At 38.0% G+C, this 14,898-nt stretch overlaps 1 protein-coding gene across 4 annotated transcripts in view; it reads left to right on the top strand.

Moving 5' to 3' along the window:
* The window catches only part of PLCB1 (phospholipase C beta 1), a 447,562-nt gene that overhangs the window by 282,244 nt on the left and 150,420 nt on the right, over positions 1 to 14,898 (top strand). For all 4 annotated transcript variants that reach the window (XM_039359463.1, XM_039359461.1, XM_039359464.1 and 1 more), the window contains 3 exons: positions 4,827 to 4,906; positions 9,163 to 9,216; positions 10,795 to 10,870. In XM_039359463.1, the coding sequence (XP_039215397.1) occupies positions 4,827 to 4,906; positions 9,163 to 9,216; positions 10,795 to 10,870 (210 nt within the window). The remainder of the gene's footprint in view (positions 1 to 4,826; positions 4,907 to 9,162; positions 9,217 to 10,794; positions 10,871 to 14,898) is intronic.

The raw sequence follows: 14,898 nt of genomic DNA, 5'->3' as shown, positions 1-14,898 counted from the left end.
CACAACAAAGAATGTTCTTCCTGTGCCAACTCAGAAAACTCAGACTGCCCAAGGAGCTGCTGATACAGTTCTACAAAGGGATTATTGAGTCTGTCAGTTGCACCTCTATAACTGTCTGGTTTGCCTCTGACACCAAACAAGACAAACACAGATTTTAACGAATAGTTAGAACTGCAGAAAAAACAATTGCTGCCAGCCTTCCTTCCACTGAGGACCTGTATACTACATGAACCAGAAAGAAGGCTGTGAAATTATCTACAGATCCCCTCACATCCTACACATAAACTGTTTCAACTTCTTCCCTCAAGACGACTCTATAGGGCACTGCACACCAGAACAACTAGACACAAGGACAGTTTTTCCCCCCATGCCATCACTCTGCTAAACAACTCATCCCCACAACACTGTCAAATTACCTAGTAGGGCTGTGTTACTATTATCTTTCTCAACTTTATTTCATTATTTTCTTATGACTATAACTTTATTGCCTGTATTTTACAGTTTATATTAATTGTTTTATTTAGTATCCTAGTATGATTTATGTTGATTGCTTATTTAGTATCTTATGATTATCACTGTGTTATATCATGGTTTATGATGAATGTATTTTATGATGATTATGATCATGATTTATCACTTGTTGCTTGTATGTACACTGAGAGTTTATGCATTGGAGACAAATTCGTTGTGTGTCCAATTACACTTGGTGGCCAATAAAGAATTCTAATATGGAGGATCTACAATGCTTCAGTGCTTCTTGTGTATGTTGATATCTCCCCTTTTTAATCTTAATGACCCTATGTTAGTTTCATTTCTTTTAGAACTTGTGAATCAAGTTTGATATTAGAAGTACAAGAATTTTCAATGGGGGCAAGGAGAGTTGGTTGAAGAGATGAGATGCTGTGTAGAAGGACTGAATGCTAGGCAGAATAGGGAGGTGTGAACTTATTAGTTCTTAATAAGAAAATCCCTCCTGGTTTAATTTCTTGAATTAAAGGAAGCATATTTAAATTGCAAAATAATTATGTTTACTTTGGTTTTTATTTATTACATGGAGTATGCTTTTGTCCAAATGAATTCCTTTTTTGGTTTGGGAGAAAAATGCAGAATTGCTCCGGCATTCAGACAGAATACTGATGCAATTGAAATAGATCTCTGCTTGTTTCACCTGCCATTAAAATCTCATGATGAGATTGGATCATCTAAAATGCTTTAGGTTAGAATCAGAAGGAAGATTGCATTGAATAATTTCTTTTCCTTCACTGAAGTTTTTCAAACAGAAACCGCACAGTCACCTATCACGGATGGTGAAGTGAATCCTATAGTGTGTAGGGGGTTGATGACCTCTTAGATTTCTTCCAGTTCTTTGATGCTCTGATGGAAAAGAAGTTCTTAAATGGTTGGCTAAGGATGCATTTGGTCTGAAACATCAAAACTATCTATGGAGATTCTCTCTCTCTCTTTTTTTTAAATATTTTTTTTATTTTTCCAAACTCTCCCCCATACATATACCGTGATATTTATCAGATGTTAACATACATTCTTTTTACATTCATATATAAGACACTTTTAATAAAATGAAATAAATACATACACATGACTTTTGGTGTTGCTCGCCCATTTCCCCTTTCACTGCATCCACACTCGTTCTTCTCTACCTTCTTTCTCCCTTTCTTCTCTTCCCTACTTTCCTCTTCTTCCTCTCCTCTTCTCTTTCCTTCACCACTCTCCTCCCCTTTCTCCCCACTTCTCCTCTTCTCCTCCAACCTTCCTACTTCCTTCTCCCCTCCTTTACTCTTTTCTCTCTCCTCTCCTTTCTTCCCTCTCATCCCTCTTCAGATACAATTCAGGGGTACTATCCGAGCAACTCCTCTCTCCAGATTTCCCTATCTGTATTATATACAATAAGATTAATTTTATCTTACATTAATACTTCTATTTATCTAACCTTCTCGGTATATACTTCTATAAATATTTATACAACCTCCAGTTATTCAATACTGTGTCACCTGGGTCTCCCTCCTTATCTGCTCCTTCTTCTTCCATCTAAATTGATGTTAACTATCTTTTAACCGTATTCTCTTTTCAGCCAACCATAAAAAGTTCCCCAGATTTCATAGTAGTCTGACTCAGAGATTCTCAATCATCCAGGCCATGGTTGTCCCAAAGAGCTTTTCAAAAGACAACTGTTCTGTTTTTTCTTGAAAATGTTTCGTTTTTCAACAAAACAAAATGTTTTAAAGAAAACATTTAAGAAGCTTCTTGGATGAGAAGTGAAATGTTTTCAGGAAAAAAAAAACAAAGTCCAATCGCCTTTTGAAAAGCACCTTGAGAACACACATCAAAACTATTTTCAAGTCTCTCAAGTGTTATGTAGTGCTGTATAAGGATTCTGTCTTGAGTAGTTCTAACAATATTGTGGTCGCCAAGTATACAGTGAACTAATAAGGGAATGCTTTTATGTCAAGGAGATTGAAGACAAGTACATTTGCATTGTTTGTAGAGAAATGTTGTAAATTGGGATTTATTATGAATTTCGGAGAAGGGAAAGGAGTTATTTGGCAAGATGAGAATGTGCAAGATCAAATATTGAAGGAGAACAGGAGGGAAGCTTACATATAATAAGCCTCAGATTTTAAGATTGGATTACAAGAAGATTTTCCAAGCTATCAGCATAGATGTGGGAATAAGGGTAAGACATGAAAGAAGAATATGCAGGAGGGAGGGAGGCTCTGGGCATCTGTGTTTTTCAGAGCGTGGGAACCTTTAATTAAAACATGCAATTGCTGCTGCTTCAGTGAAATTTGACATGTGACCAGCAGTTCATAGTGTCCAAATTAATCTTCACAGTTCTCAATTATCCATAGCAGAATCCCTATTCCCTAAATTGGCGAATTGCAGTTTTATAAAATATCCTGGCTGGGAGTTGTTTTTCCCATACAGCGTTTAATTCACCATTTGCTGCTGTGTTTCTTGCATACTTTTGCTTTCTCGCGAATGTTGCTCTCACTGTAATATAAGAGTAAAAATTAGATCAGACTTCCATCAAGAAAAAGGAAGAGCAGCTGGCATGGGGAATTCTGTGACCTCCACAATCATCTTAGCACATGTATATGCTCCTTTAAAGCATGTGTAAAGTCAGTATTAAAATATGTCAGTTTCCTGCTACCTAATGTGGCTCAAATGGAAATGAGGTTGTTATATTATCATCAGGAGGTTTATTTATTAACCTTCCAAAAGATGGTCTGAACTCCATGGTTCTTTTCTTAATACAAGAAAACTAATGTAGAAGCCAGTTTGGTGTAGTGCTTAAAACAACAGCTAGAAACTGGGAGCCTAGCCCTGACTTAGGCACAAAGCCAGCTGGGTGACCTTGGGCTACAGGTAGTCCTCAATTTATGTCATTTGTTTAATGACAATTCAAGGTTATGACGGCCCCAGAAAAGTGACTTACCACCCAACATCAAAGTTACAGCCATCATACCACCCTAGTGGTCATGTGATTGCAACTTGGATGCTTGTTAATCAGCTCACATTTATGATGGCTACAGTGTCCTGCAATCCCAGGATTGCAATTTGCGAACTTCACAGTAGGCTTCTAACTAGCAAAGTTAATTGGGGAATGTGGATTTTCTTAACAACTCGTGATTAATGCCCTCTGAAAAAAATGGTCATAAAATCAGATCCAGCCACATGAAGATTCATTTAATTGCTTCGTGAAGTGAAATTCCAGTCCCAGTTGTGGCTGTAAGTTGAACAATGCCTATAGTCACTTTCTCTCAGCCCTAGGAAGGAGGCAATGGCAAACTGCAAGGACTTGTTCAGGCAGTCTCTGAGAATGAGAGATAATTGGATGGAAGAAAAAAAATATAGAGGCTCAAAAACTGATGTATGAACCAAGAAGCCCCAAATTTAAGTATCACCTCTGCCACATGGGCTTACCCAATTGAGACAATAATACAAATCTTCCTTATGGTTTTGTTGTTAAGTATATAAAATAATATTTGAATACAGGTACTCTTCAACTTCCAGAGGGTGGGGAGGGAAAAATGCTAGCAAATGCCACTGTTATGAAAGGCTCAGGATGCTGGTGGGGGAGGGGAAATGCTGGCATTTTTTTAACATTTTGAGCCCTTCAGAACAATAGTGTTCACTAGCGTTTTGCCAGATTTGAGATCTGCCCCTCAGTACATTGGAGATATGAACCTCAAATGTTTGAAAATGCTAGCAAACACCTAGGTTATTGCGATTGCTCTCTCCTGTCAGGCAAGGAAAGGACCTGAGCATCCAGCTGTGTTGGGAGGCCTGAGCCTTCCCTCTGCCAACCACACCTAGGACCGCTTCCTGGCATTCTGATGAATGACCCAGCTGGTTGCTTAGTAACCACAACTGGCTGAGCCGAGATTGTGGGTATTGAGTGAAGTGGTCATGTGGCATCTGACTTAATGACCATTTCTCTCAGTGACTGAGATTCTGGGCCCAGTTGTGGTCGTAGGCGGAGGACTTACCTGTATGTCAAAAAATTAATATAAATATATGATTACATTGTTACTAACAGAATCGTATTTCTTGTTATTCATTCTTGTTTGCTTCTCTCTGCCAACATAATTACCCCGTTCACCATGCTTTCTACTCCATGCTGTTTGATACTTGTCCATAAACTTGTCCTTTTCTGCTTGTTTGGTATACCTTTCAACCAACCTCAGTTGTTTTCCTGTGGGAAGGTTTAACTCATGTCATCCTTTAAAGAGAACCTTGAAGAGAAGTGTCTCCAGATGAATCTAAATGGAATTTCTTTTCTTTTCTTTTTAATTTTTTCTGTTTAGGAATGGTCAGAAGAAGTTTTCAGTCTGGCAACAAACCTGTTGGCACAGAACATGTCCAGGGATGCTTTTCTGGAAAAAGCGTAAGTACCAAATTCCTTACTGTGTGGGAAGTTGCTTCAGTTTCTTATGTGTCAGCTTCCTTTTCTTTTTGAAGGAATTATTGCTACCAATTGTTTGCATGATGATGGATTACTGCCTCTATAAACATGCTTTTTCCTCTTTTCCCACTGAGATTGCAAACTAAACATCTTTTTAGAAACAGAACTAAGAAGCTCAGCCATGATGGCTCAAATAGGTGTAGTTTGAGCTTTCGTTAGCCTCATCCTAATACTTTATGTAATATGCTTCCTATTCTGGGAATGAACATATAAGGGGGGGGGGGCAGAGCAATAGATAGTGTGTTAAGCTACTCTATAGTTCATGTTTAGGCCCCAGAAATATTCTTTCTGATTCCTGATTGTGAAGTATTGGAATGCTGAAGTCCACAATTTTGCCACTTAGCTTATGCATGGGGAAAGGAATCTTTTCATCCTTATTTATGGTTACGTGGCAGAAAGCTCTATTATTCAGGAAAGATCTCTGTGATACATTTGGCATTTCATGAGCAGAGAAGAAAATCTGCATCATCCTGAGAAGTCTCCTGAGAACCTTGGAAGATGTTCCATTAAAAGTTAGAGCAGGAACCTGAACTACGTTCTTTAAACGATTAGTTTGAATCCTTCAAGCAGTAAGGATTCGTAAGTGACCAAGTTTGTTCTGTTTTTAGCAGTAGATTCATGATCAGACAACTTGTCCCGATTTGACTGGGACCAGATGGATATTGCACTTACATTATAATTTTTATAAGACAGAAGGAGGGTTTAGTCATTTTATTAAAAAAATGAAAATCTTATGTGTTTAAAGTTATATGTTGTTCTGTTAAAATTTGAGGCTCCTTGCTCAGCATGCTCTGGGATGACTACCACTAGTTTTGTAAACTTAAAAAAGAAAGATATAAAAGACTTTTCAGCATGGAACTCTAGGAGCAATCTCCACCATCACCACCACAACTATCACCACACAACTTTTTTCTCTGGAGATTGATTCCACCAATTCCCTGGATAAAATCCCAGCATTGAATCCCAGTAGAATTCTGAATAGAATTCATTTGAATCTTTACTTCAGTGGATCTGCAGTGGTAACAATATTTAGCATGCATTATCTTAAACCCAGTGGTGGGATTCAAATATGTGAACAATCGGTTCTCTGTGTGGATGCCGCTTCTGGAAGTCTATTCTGGGCCTGGGCAACAAAAAATTAGCTACCGATTCTGCTGAACTGGTGGGAACTGGCTGAATCCCACCACTGCTTAAACCTGCCAGTCAACATAGCATAAATAATAGTGGCCAGTTCCAGAACCATATCCATATTCTTATTGACTGGCTAGCTGGAAATAGCAAATCTGAAATTCTGACACTGCTGCTTAAGATTGTAAACAATAAATGACAGGCTTATCTCCTTACGATGTGCTATCTATTATTAGCTAAACAATAAATGGCTATAAGAGTTCCACCTCCCTTTTCTTAATTGCTTGTCCCTTTGCCCTCATAAGCAAATAACTGTCAATCTGTTCCTGTGAATCTGTAGGCAGGATGTGTTGATCCAGAGGGCTTTGAAAACAAAAGTACAAAGGGTGGTGTTGATGACAACATCCTGGGGCAAAAATAGTTGACACTTTTTTCAGCTTAAAGAGGAAACGCCTAAATATAGCCAAGTTTATCTACAGACATGCAGATGATTGAATAAGAATAAATGGAGGTATATTTAAACTACATGTTATACACAAGCATATGTAATGAAATCATGGTGAAATGCTGTTTTGGGGTAGAAAATGTAATACACAGAAAGGTGTGTTCACTTTCCTAACGCTTTCATAGCTTAATGTCTTCTATAAAAGAATTCCTCAAGAATTAACAGCTTTTCAGCACCACATGTTCCAAACGGATGTTTCCTGCTCTGTAGATGAATCCTTTTTGAAAAATCTAATGGATTAGGGCAATGCAAAGAATAAAATCATTGATACTCAGATTTAGGTTCCACTAAAGAAGTACAGATGAACTGCATTGCCAAGATTTCTCAGACTTCCTTATGAATTAACTGGAATAATAACAATGTTTTCTTTAAACCAAAATTATAAATATTATACTGGTAATTTAATAAGTTGCAGTGTCTAACCTGTTTATATGGCAGGAGAATAAACAAGGGATAGGATCTTCCAATAAGAAAAGAAGAAGGATTTGTTTGAAGATTAAGTGAATATAGAGTTGAAATTTTTCAGCAAAAGGATTTAATCCTGCCTGCAGCAATTTTCATTTCTCCCTTTTTTCCTCACTCCCATGCCAGCTTCTTAACTTCAGGGGGTAAAACTAGCGAAAAGCATTGGAAGCATAGTATTGCTTTTCTCTTCCCATCATTTCTGCAATTCCTGACAGCTTGATTCATTATGTATAAGGTAGCTACTGTATATCATACATTCACGGATAAGCCAAGAATTTTAGATCCTCAAATACATCCCCCAAACTGGGTTCAGTTTGTCCATGGATAGTCTTATCTACAGTCATGCAGATGTATACAGTAATAAGCTTTTTATGAAACAATGTAGATTCATTTCAAGCAAGTGTTTTGGGACAATGGAGATGATGGCATTTGCTCTGGGAAAGCAAAGAGGCCATTTGATTTAATTGAAACTATCTGCAGGGCCTCAACCACTTCAGATCAATGCCACGAGAGAAGGTTCTTATCAATTCCCTCTTTCATTACTGACCAAAGTACTTTCACACTGGGTGGCTTTGGGTCTGCCTACAACATGAAGCAGAATCAGCCTGCCTACAACAACTTTGGCCAGTGCAGAGGGAGCTTCAGGCAGGGCAGCTCTGTCCTGCATGGAGTGTGTGACCCAGCCAGGAGGTCATTGTGGTAAGCACTGCAGACACACTTGTCTCCTACTGATTATTCACCAATACTTATTAGGCAGTTTAGCATCTGGATGCACTTCATCCAGATCCAGCAGAACGGGCAGATCCCATCAGCCATAGATTGTTGACTAGTGCGGACTAGAACACAGGCTTTTTCCACAGTGGCCCCTACTCCATAGAACATCCTCTCTTCGGAGATCAGAATAGCTCCAACCCTTTTAGCCTTTCATAAGACCCCAAAAACCTGGCTGTGTTCCCGTGCCTGGGGCATTGAATATGTTAAGGGCTCCATTTCCTAGTTCCAGTGCTAACTAGCCAAGGATCTCAACTGCTATGTATATTTATTTTGGCTGCTTCTGTTGTTTTTATTGTTTTAAAATGTTTTAGTATTTTGATTGTAATATGTTTTTTTTAATTGTAAGCTGCCCAGAGTCATTGACTGAGATGGATGGCTATAAAAATTGAATACATAACATGCATGCATACATACATACCAGTGGTGGGATTCAGCCAGTTCGTACCACTTCGGCAGAACCGGTAGTTAACTTTTTGTTGCCCAGGCCCAGAATGGACTTCTGGAAGCAGCATCTACACAGAGAACCGGTAGTTCACATATTTGAGTCCCACCACTGATACATACATACATACCTGACTAGAAGGCATCTGGTGAACATTAATAGGCCTGGTCTGTTTACATAAAGTATCCCTTCAAAACCTCACAGGGCCCTATGTTATTGATATTTATTTCCAATTAACCAGCTGAGTCTGTCCCTCTCTTTTTACCCATCATTCCTACTTCTGAAAGAAAAATGGCTTTCTCATGTGGCTAAAGAGGGTCTAAAATCCACACTGATACGAGTGAACTGTTTGAATAGAGCTGTGCCATTAGCAGCTTTTGCAAGAACACAGAAGTCACCTAAGAGGTCATCAAGTCCATCTGTCTGTCCACTGCAGGGTTCACTGCACTATTTCTGCATGGATGAAGTATTCCAATTTTCTATATCCATAACCTATTTCAAGCCATGTCTTTTTAATGAACAGAGTACAGATTCTGTATATGAATACAGAATTAATATACATATAATAGATCATTATACATGTAAGAATAGTGTAAAACAAACCAGCTTGAACGAAATTCTATTTTTGTTTTAAGTCACTGGGGGAACTCGATTATTCCCTCAGAAGGTGCACTTAGAAATTCATTACAGGTAAATATCATTTTCTTAATGTTTAGATGCATTAAGCTTTTTTTGGAAACAGTTTTGGTGACGTTATAATTTTCTTGAATAGAACAAAGTACAAGGTTGTTTTATGGTCAACAATAGATAAAGCAAGTTTTAATATTGTTGCAATGATTTCTCATCAACACATTATTTTCTTAGGTACACAAAACTTAAATTGCAAGTCACTACAGATGGGCGTATCCCTTTGAAGAAGTAAGTTGGGTTCCATTATGACCGTTTAGATTGTTGGAAGCTGTAAAATGTCATTGCATGTTCTATAATCTATAGTATTATGAAACTGACTTTCTAGGCACCATTTAAAAATAGAAGCATGCCTTGAAATTTCAACATTGTACTCTTCACTGTATGATGGTCAAGCTGTGTTTGGATTATACCATTTCAGGTTGTAAATAGGGGGGTGTCTTTGGTTGTTTTACCATACAAAAGAACTCACTCTCCCCTTCTGCAAACCACACACAGACATGCCAACATAGATAGAGAGTTAGCATGTGACAAAGAAAACACAACTGGAAACTTTTGTTCTGTAAAAGAAATATAAGTACAGAAGAGCATTCAATCCTATGAAGCCTCCCTTGGGTTAACCATACACTAAGCCAGAATAGTGGCAAGATGTCAGAATGAAGAGTTATGTTTCTCATATAGCTAGTCTGAAATACACTCTCAATTAGCCTGCTATCCATAAGTGCGATTAAGTACATATGACATAATCAATGTTGACGTATGGTCAACTACTTGTTGATTGATGTTCCCTATGTGGAATAGAAGGAATGGGGGGGGGATTTAATCCTTTACTTTAGGCAACATAATGTCTCTGGCAAATCATATGGGATATCCAATTATAGTGTGCGAGGATACAACTCAAGGTTAGATTAACCACCCCAGTGGGAACAAAATCTTTGTTTCAGAAATTAAGAATTGGAAAAGACCATGGCTGAGGCACATAAAAATAAAGCTGAAGAGTGAATCAGATTGGCTGTGCAAGGCTTTTCAGTTTGTTTGCTAATGGCAGCCCAGTAGTTTCCTAGATTACTATTTAGGTGGCAGATAAGAACATGGAAACATTGTGGAGGCCATAGATTGGTATCAGCCACTTGGTCTGTAGGGTAGGGATGTAAATCAGGTGTTTGCTGAATCCCAGGTTCCATCAGCATGGGTCGAAAGTGAGTGATAGCAGGAGCTGTGCTTCATAAATATCAACTGGATCTCCAGCATGGTTCTAGAATATTATTTGAGCTTGTTCGGCAAGGGAATGTACACAATAACACATGCAGAACTGAAAGGGCAAGAACTATTTTCTAGCAAATTCACTCTAACAGAATCATCCACACATCTACCTACATCCAAAATATATCTTACTAATATATAAAACTCAGTTTGAAAAATTGTGCATCCTAAGCTTCAACGACTTAACATTGCTTGTGTCACCTTGTCCAAAATAATGTGGGGTAACAGATTTGAACTGATTTTTCTGTAATGTCTGAATTGGTTCTAAAGTTAGATGGAGAGTAATGATATTTAGATGGCATTGAGTATATGAATAAAGAGTTAGCCAACCATAGGAGTTCATTGGAGAGATAGAGACAGAGAGACGCACACACGCACACACACATACACACACACAGAGAGAGAGAGAGAGAGAGAGAGAGAGAGAGAGAGAGAGAGAGAGAGAGAGAGAGAAGCAATCCTTTGGATAGTGTAATGCCAGCAGACCAAGAATATATGATGGATTAGTGAAGAGCCTTACTCTTTTTTTTTTTTTTAATTTTGCAGCATTTATCGCTTATTCTCCTCTGACAGAAAGCGTGTTGAGACTGCACTGGAAGCTTGTAATCTTCCATCTGCTAGAGTAAGTATTGAAACCTTTTTCCTCTGATTTTAATAAGAAACGTTGACCTCTGCTTCTCTTCCAGCCATACAATCCAGCCACTCTGATGTTAGTTCTAGTGTGTGTCAGTTCTAGAATTTTTCAAGCACCAATAAGCTTATATGCTAGTCTCTGGGTGCATCCTATCACTCAGCATTCTAATGTGATTCCAGCTTAGCAAATTTGTTGTATCTACAGTACTGTACTCTTAACTGGCTTTTTTACTGAAAGATATTGGCTGTTGTTTTAACGAGTAGCACTGGGGTAGAAAAAGAAAAATATGTCAGAACCCCAACAGGGATTTAGATGTTCTGGAGAAATGTATTCAGCGTTTTGCCAAATTCCAGCAGGGCAAGAGAATACCATGTCATGCGTTTCCCCCAAACAATCTAAAGTGTTTCTATTTGAATCTAAAGAAGAAGAGCTCTAGGGGTGGTTCTCAGTGGCAGTTCGTCTCCTACACATTTTGGAGAGTGAAATCTTGAGTCTGAAATGATGTATGCCCCCATCTTTCAAATTGGGATGGGTGGTAAAACCTTTTAAGGACTACATTATAAAGCACCATTTTTTAAAAAAAATGCACTGTAAATCTTTTGACATAAGGTTAAACAGTAGAAGCAACTTTGCCATAGAAAACCTGAACAGAAGCAGAGTTTGTAGTAAGTGCTCAATCCTGATTACTGATAGCCAAACAAGAGATGGAGAAACTCCTGGGTAGGTGGAACGGAGAGAGCCTGGTGAGCGGATGTGTGAGGATATGTGATATATTGTCAACTTTTGGTTTAATTAATGTAGAATTTGTCTGTGAAGGAAAAATGTAAAATTATTTAATTCATACTTTCAAGTACATCCTGATCTGTGCTGATCATAGACAAAAGCATTCACTATGGGACAGTGTCTCATCAGTCTCTTTCTGCAGACAAAATTGATTCCCTTTGATGGGGAGAGACACTGAGGATTATCTGATTAGTAAGCTTTCCTCCTACATGCCACAAAAATGCATATGGGATGTTAAGAATTCTCCAAAAATAAAAGGCACCAAGAAAAATATTATGCAGCTTTAATAGTATAAAGAGGAAGGGAAATCACCATGACAGAAATATGCAAGAACTATTACAAAGAGGGCTGAAAATTATGTCCTGGGAAGCAAGATAACATTCAGAAGTAATTCAGACAGACTCCCTCTGGTTCATTGGGATAAATTTGGGGAGGAGGTATAGCACAATCATGCTGGCAAGCTTCTGTTATTATAGCCTATCTCGATAAGATATAGTTCTAGTCTTCCTGCAGAGTTGATTTTCTGTTCTGGTCTGCCTAATGGGCTGACTGATAGCCACCCACAAGCTACAGAGATGAAGTTGGACACATTTAATGTTTAAGCAGCAATGTTGAAAGGGGAAGTATTCCAGATACTCTAGTTCAAGATGACCTCTGGTTTGTTCAGTCAAAGACAACATTCTGCCCATTTTACAGCTAGGTACTGCAACTAAATTCTTCAAAATGAAAGAAAATAAATCATTTTGGTCATGACTAAGTTTAAACCCAATTCGGTTTATGGTTACAGGGGTTGAGAAGAAGGTTAAAAGTTTTGAAAGAGTAAATAATACAAGGGGATATACTAGCTTACAGGAAAAGACCTAATATGCTTAAAAGAGCTAAAATCAGAACATTTTTGTACTTTTACAAAAAATACTTACTCAAGCACAGTCCCAATCACTAAATGCTAAATGGTTGTGATACTGAACTACTAATTTAATAGCTGCTAGTGCATCAAAATAATTGAAAAAACCCTGGATAAATAAGAGGCACTGTGTAAAAGTAGTTGCTGTTGGAAGTATGTCATGTATGAGAAGTTGTACATGATTATACAGTATTTGAACAACATTTTTTTCAAAATGCATATACTTATTATTCTGCAGAAATCTGCCACTGAGTAACATTTCTGTCCGCTCCCTTTCACTTTGTTATCTCACTGCAGTGGTTGACTGATATATGTGCAATTCACCATGATTACATCAGGATGAGGCATGCATTTGGAGCCCTACACCTTAGAACAGTGGCCCCCAACCTTTTGGGCACCAGGGACCAGGTCTACAGCCCGGGGATTGTGCACCCCTATCTTAGAAGACATCTAGGATTGACTTTGACAAGAACAGAGTTGGAGTTAGGATTTGGCTAGGAGATTTTGTGAATAGCATAACTTTTAATTTTCAGCAACAAGTAAACGTGTAATGAAAGAAATCCAGTGCATGTTATAAGAAATGTTGAAAAATAAGAATTTATTTTAGGAAGATAACAACAGGAAAATATTTTTTAAATCCACAACTGGTTAATAGCTTTTGTTGTTGATAATTGCAAAGTCATGTCCGACCCCTCGCGACCCCATGGACAACGTTCCTCCAGGCCTTCCTGTCCTCTACCATCTTCTAGAGTCCATTTAAGTTCACGCCTACTGCTTCAGTGACTCCATCCAGCCACCTCATTCTCTGTCGTGCCTTTCTTCTGTTGCCCTCAATCTTTTCCAGCATTAGGCCCTTCTCCAGTGAGTCCTTCCTTCTCATTAGGTGGCCAAAGTATTTGAGTTTCAACTTCAGAATCTGGCCTTCTAAAGAGGAGTCGGGGTTGATCTCTTCCTTGCAGTCCAAGGGACTCGCAGGAGTCTTCTCCAGCACCATAGTTCAAAGGCCTCAATTCTTTGTTGCTCAGCCTTTCTTATGGTCCAACTTTCACAGCCATACATTGCAACTGGAAAAACTATACACACTTTTGTTGGCAGGGTGATGTCTCTGCTTTTTAGTATGCTGTCTAGATTTGCCATGGCTTTCCTCCCCAGGAGCAAGCGTCTTTTAATTTCTTGGCTGCAGTCCCCATCTGAGGTGATCTTGGAGCCCAGGAAAATAAAATCTGTCACTACCTCCATTTCTTCCCCATCCATTTGCCAGGAATTGGGAGGACCGGATGCCATGATTTTGGTTTTCTTAATGTTGCGTTTCAAGCCAACTTTTGCACTCTCCTCCTTCACCCGCATCAAGAGGCTCTTTAGTTCCTCTTCACTTTCTGCCATTAGAGTGGTATCATCTGCATATCTTAGGTTGTTGATATTTCTCCTGGCAATCTTAATTCCAACTTTTGATTCATTTAGCCCTGCCTTTCTCATGATGTGCTCTGCATGTAAGTTAAATAGGCAGGGCGACAGTATACAGCCTTGCCTGACTCCTTTCCCAATTTCAAATAAAAGTGAAACAAAAAGATGCATAGTTTGAAGGGGTTTTTTTTGTTAGACTTTTGAAAGGAATTTACTGGTTTTGGCGACATACATACCCTTCAATTAACTAAATGCAATGTGGTTCACTATTATAGAAAATAATTTTAATACAAATATTTAAATGAAATTAATTTTTTCAGTTATTATGGGAAATAACAAAAACAAGATAACAAAAACTTAATGTAGTGTTTCTCCATAAGGAGACATGCCAGAATTCCTTTTTAAAATGCTAAAACGTTTTTTAAAAAACTGTAATCACCAAAAATGAAAGTTATAGATGGAAAATACTGCATTTCTATTAAAAAGTAAACAGATTCATTTTAAATTACCAGATTTATATGGAAAAGATTTGTGATTGGCCAATAATGGATAAAAAAATTACAGTTGTCAGAAAAGACTTCTTGATTGGCTCTGAAATGTTTAGAGTAATTGGTTTTCAATTTCAGTCACTTTTATTCAAATTGATGACCTTTTCAAACTACTTTGAGAGTTGAGAAAATTTCTCTAGAGCAATATTTGGAAATAAAAACAATACAGCAACAGTTGGCAGGAAGTATAAGGTAAGAATAGGAAGGGAGTTCCCTATTTGGTGGCAGATAAAGAGCTAGAGAGGAAATAAAACAGTCTAACCAGATCAGAATAGCATTTGGATCTTACAGATATGGAAGCTGCTCAGTCTTCTTAAAAATATTTTTGTTAAGATTTTTATATAAAAAACAACTGAAAGAAAAAAAGAAAAAGAATA

The sequence above is a fragment of the Crotalus tigris genome, unplaced genomic scaffold (genome assembly GCF_016545835.1).
Source record: "Crotalus tigris isolate CLP2741 ecotype Arizona unplaced genomic scaffold, ASM1654583v1 scf7180000019070.2622420, whole genome shotgun sequence".
Lineage (NCBI taxonomy): Eukaryota > Metazoa > Chordata > Lepidosauria > Squamata > Viperidae > Crotalus > Crotalus tigris.
Note: the sequence above shows the minus strand (reverse complement) of the source record. Positions and strands in the feature narration are given on the sequence as shown.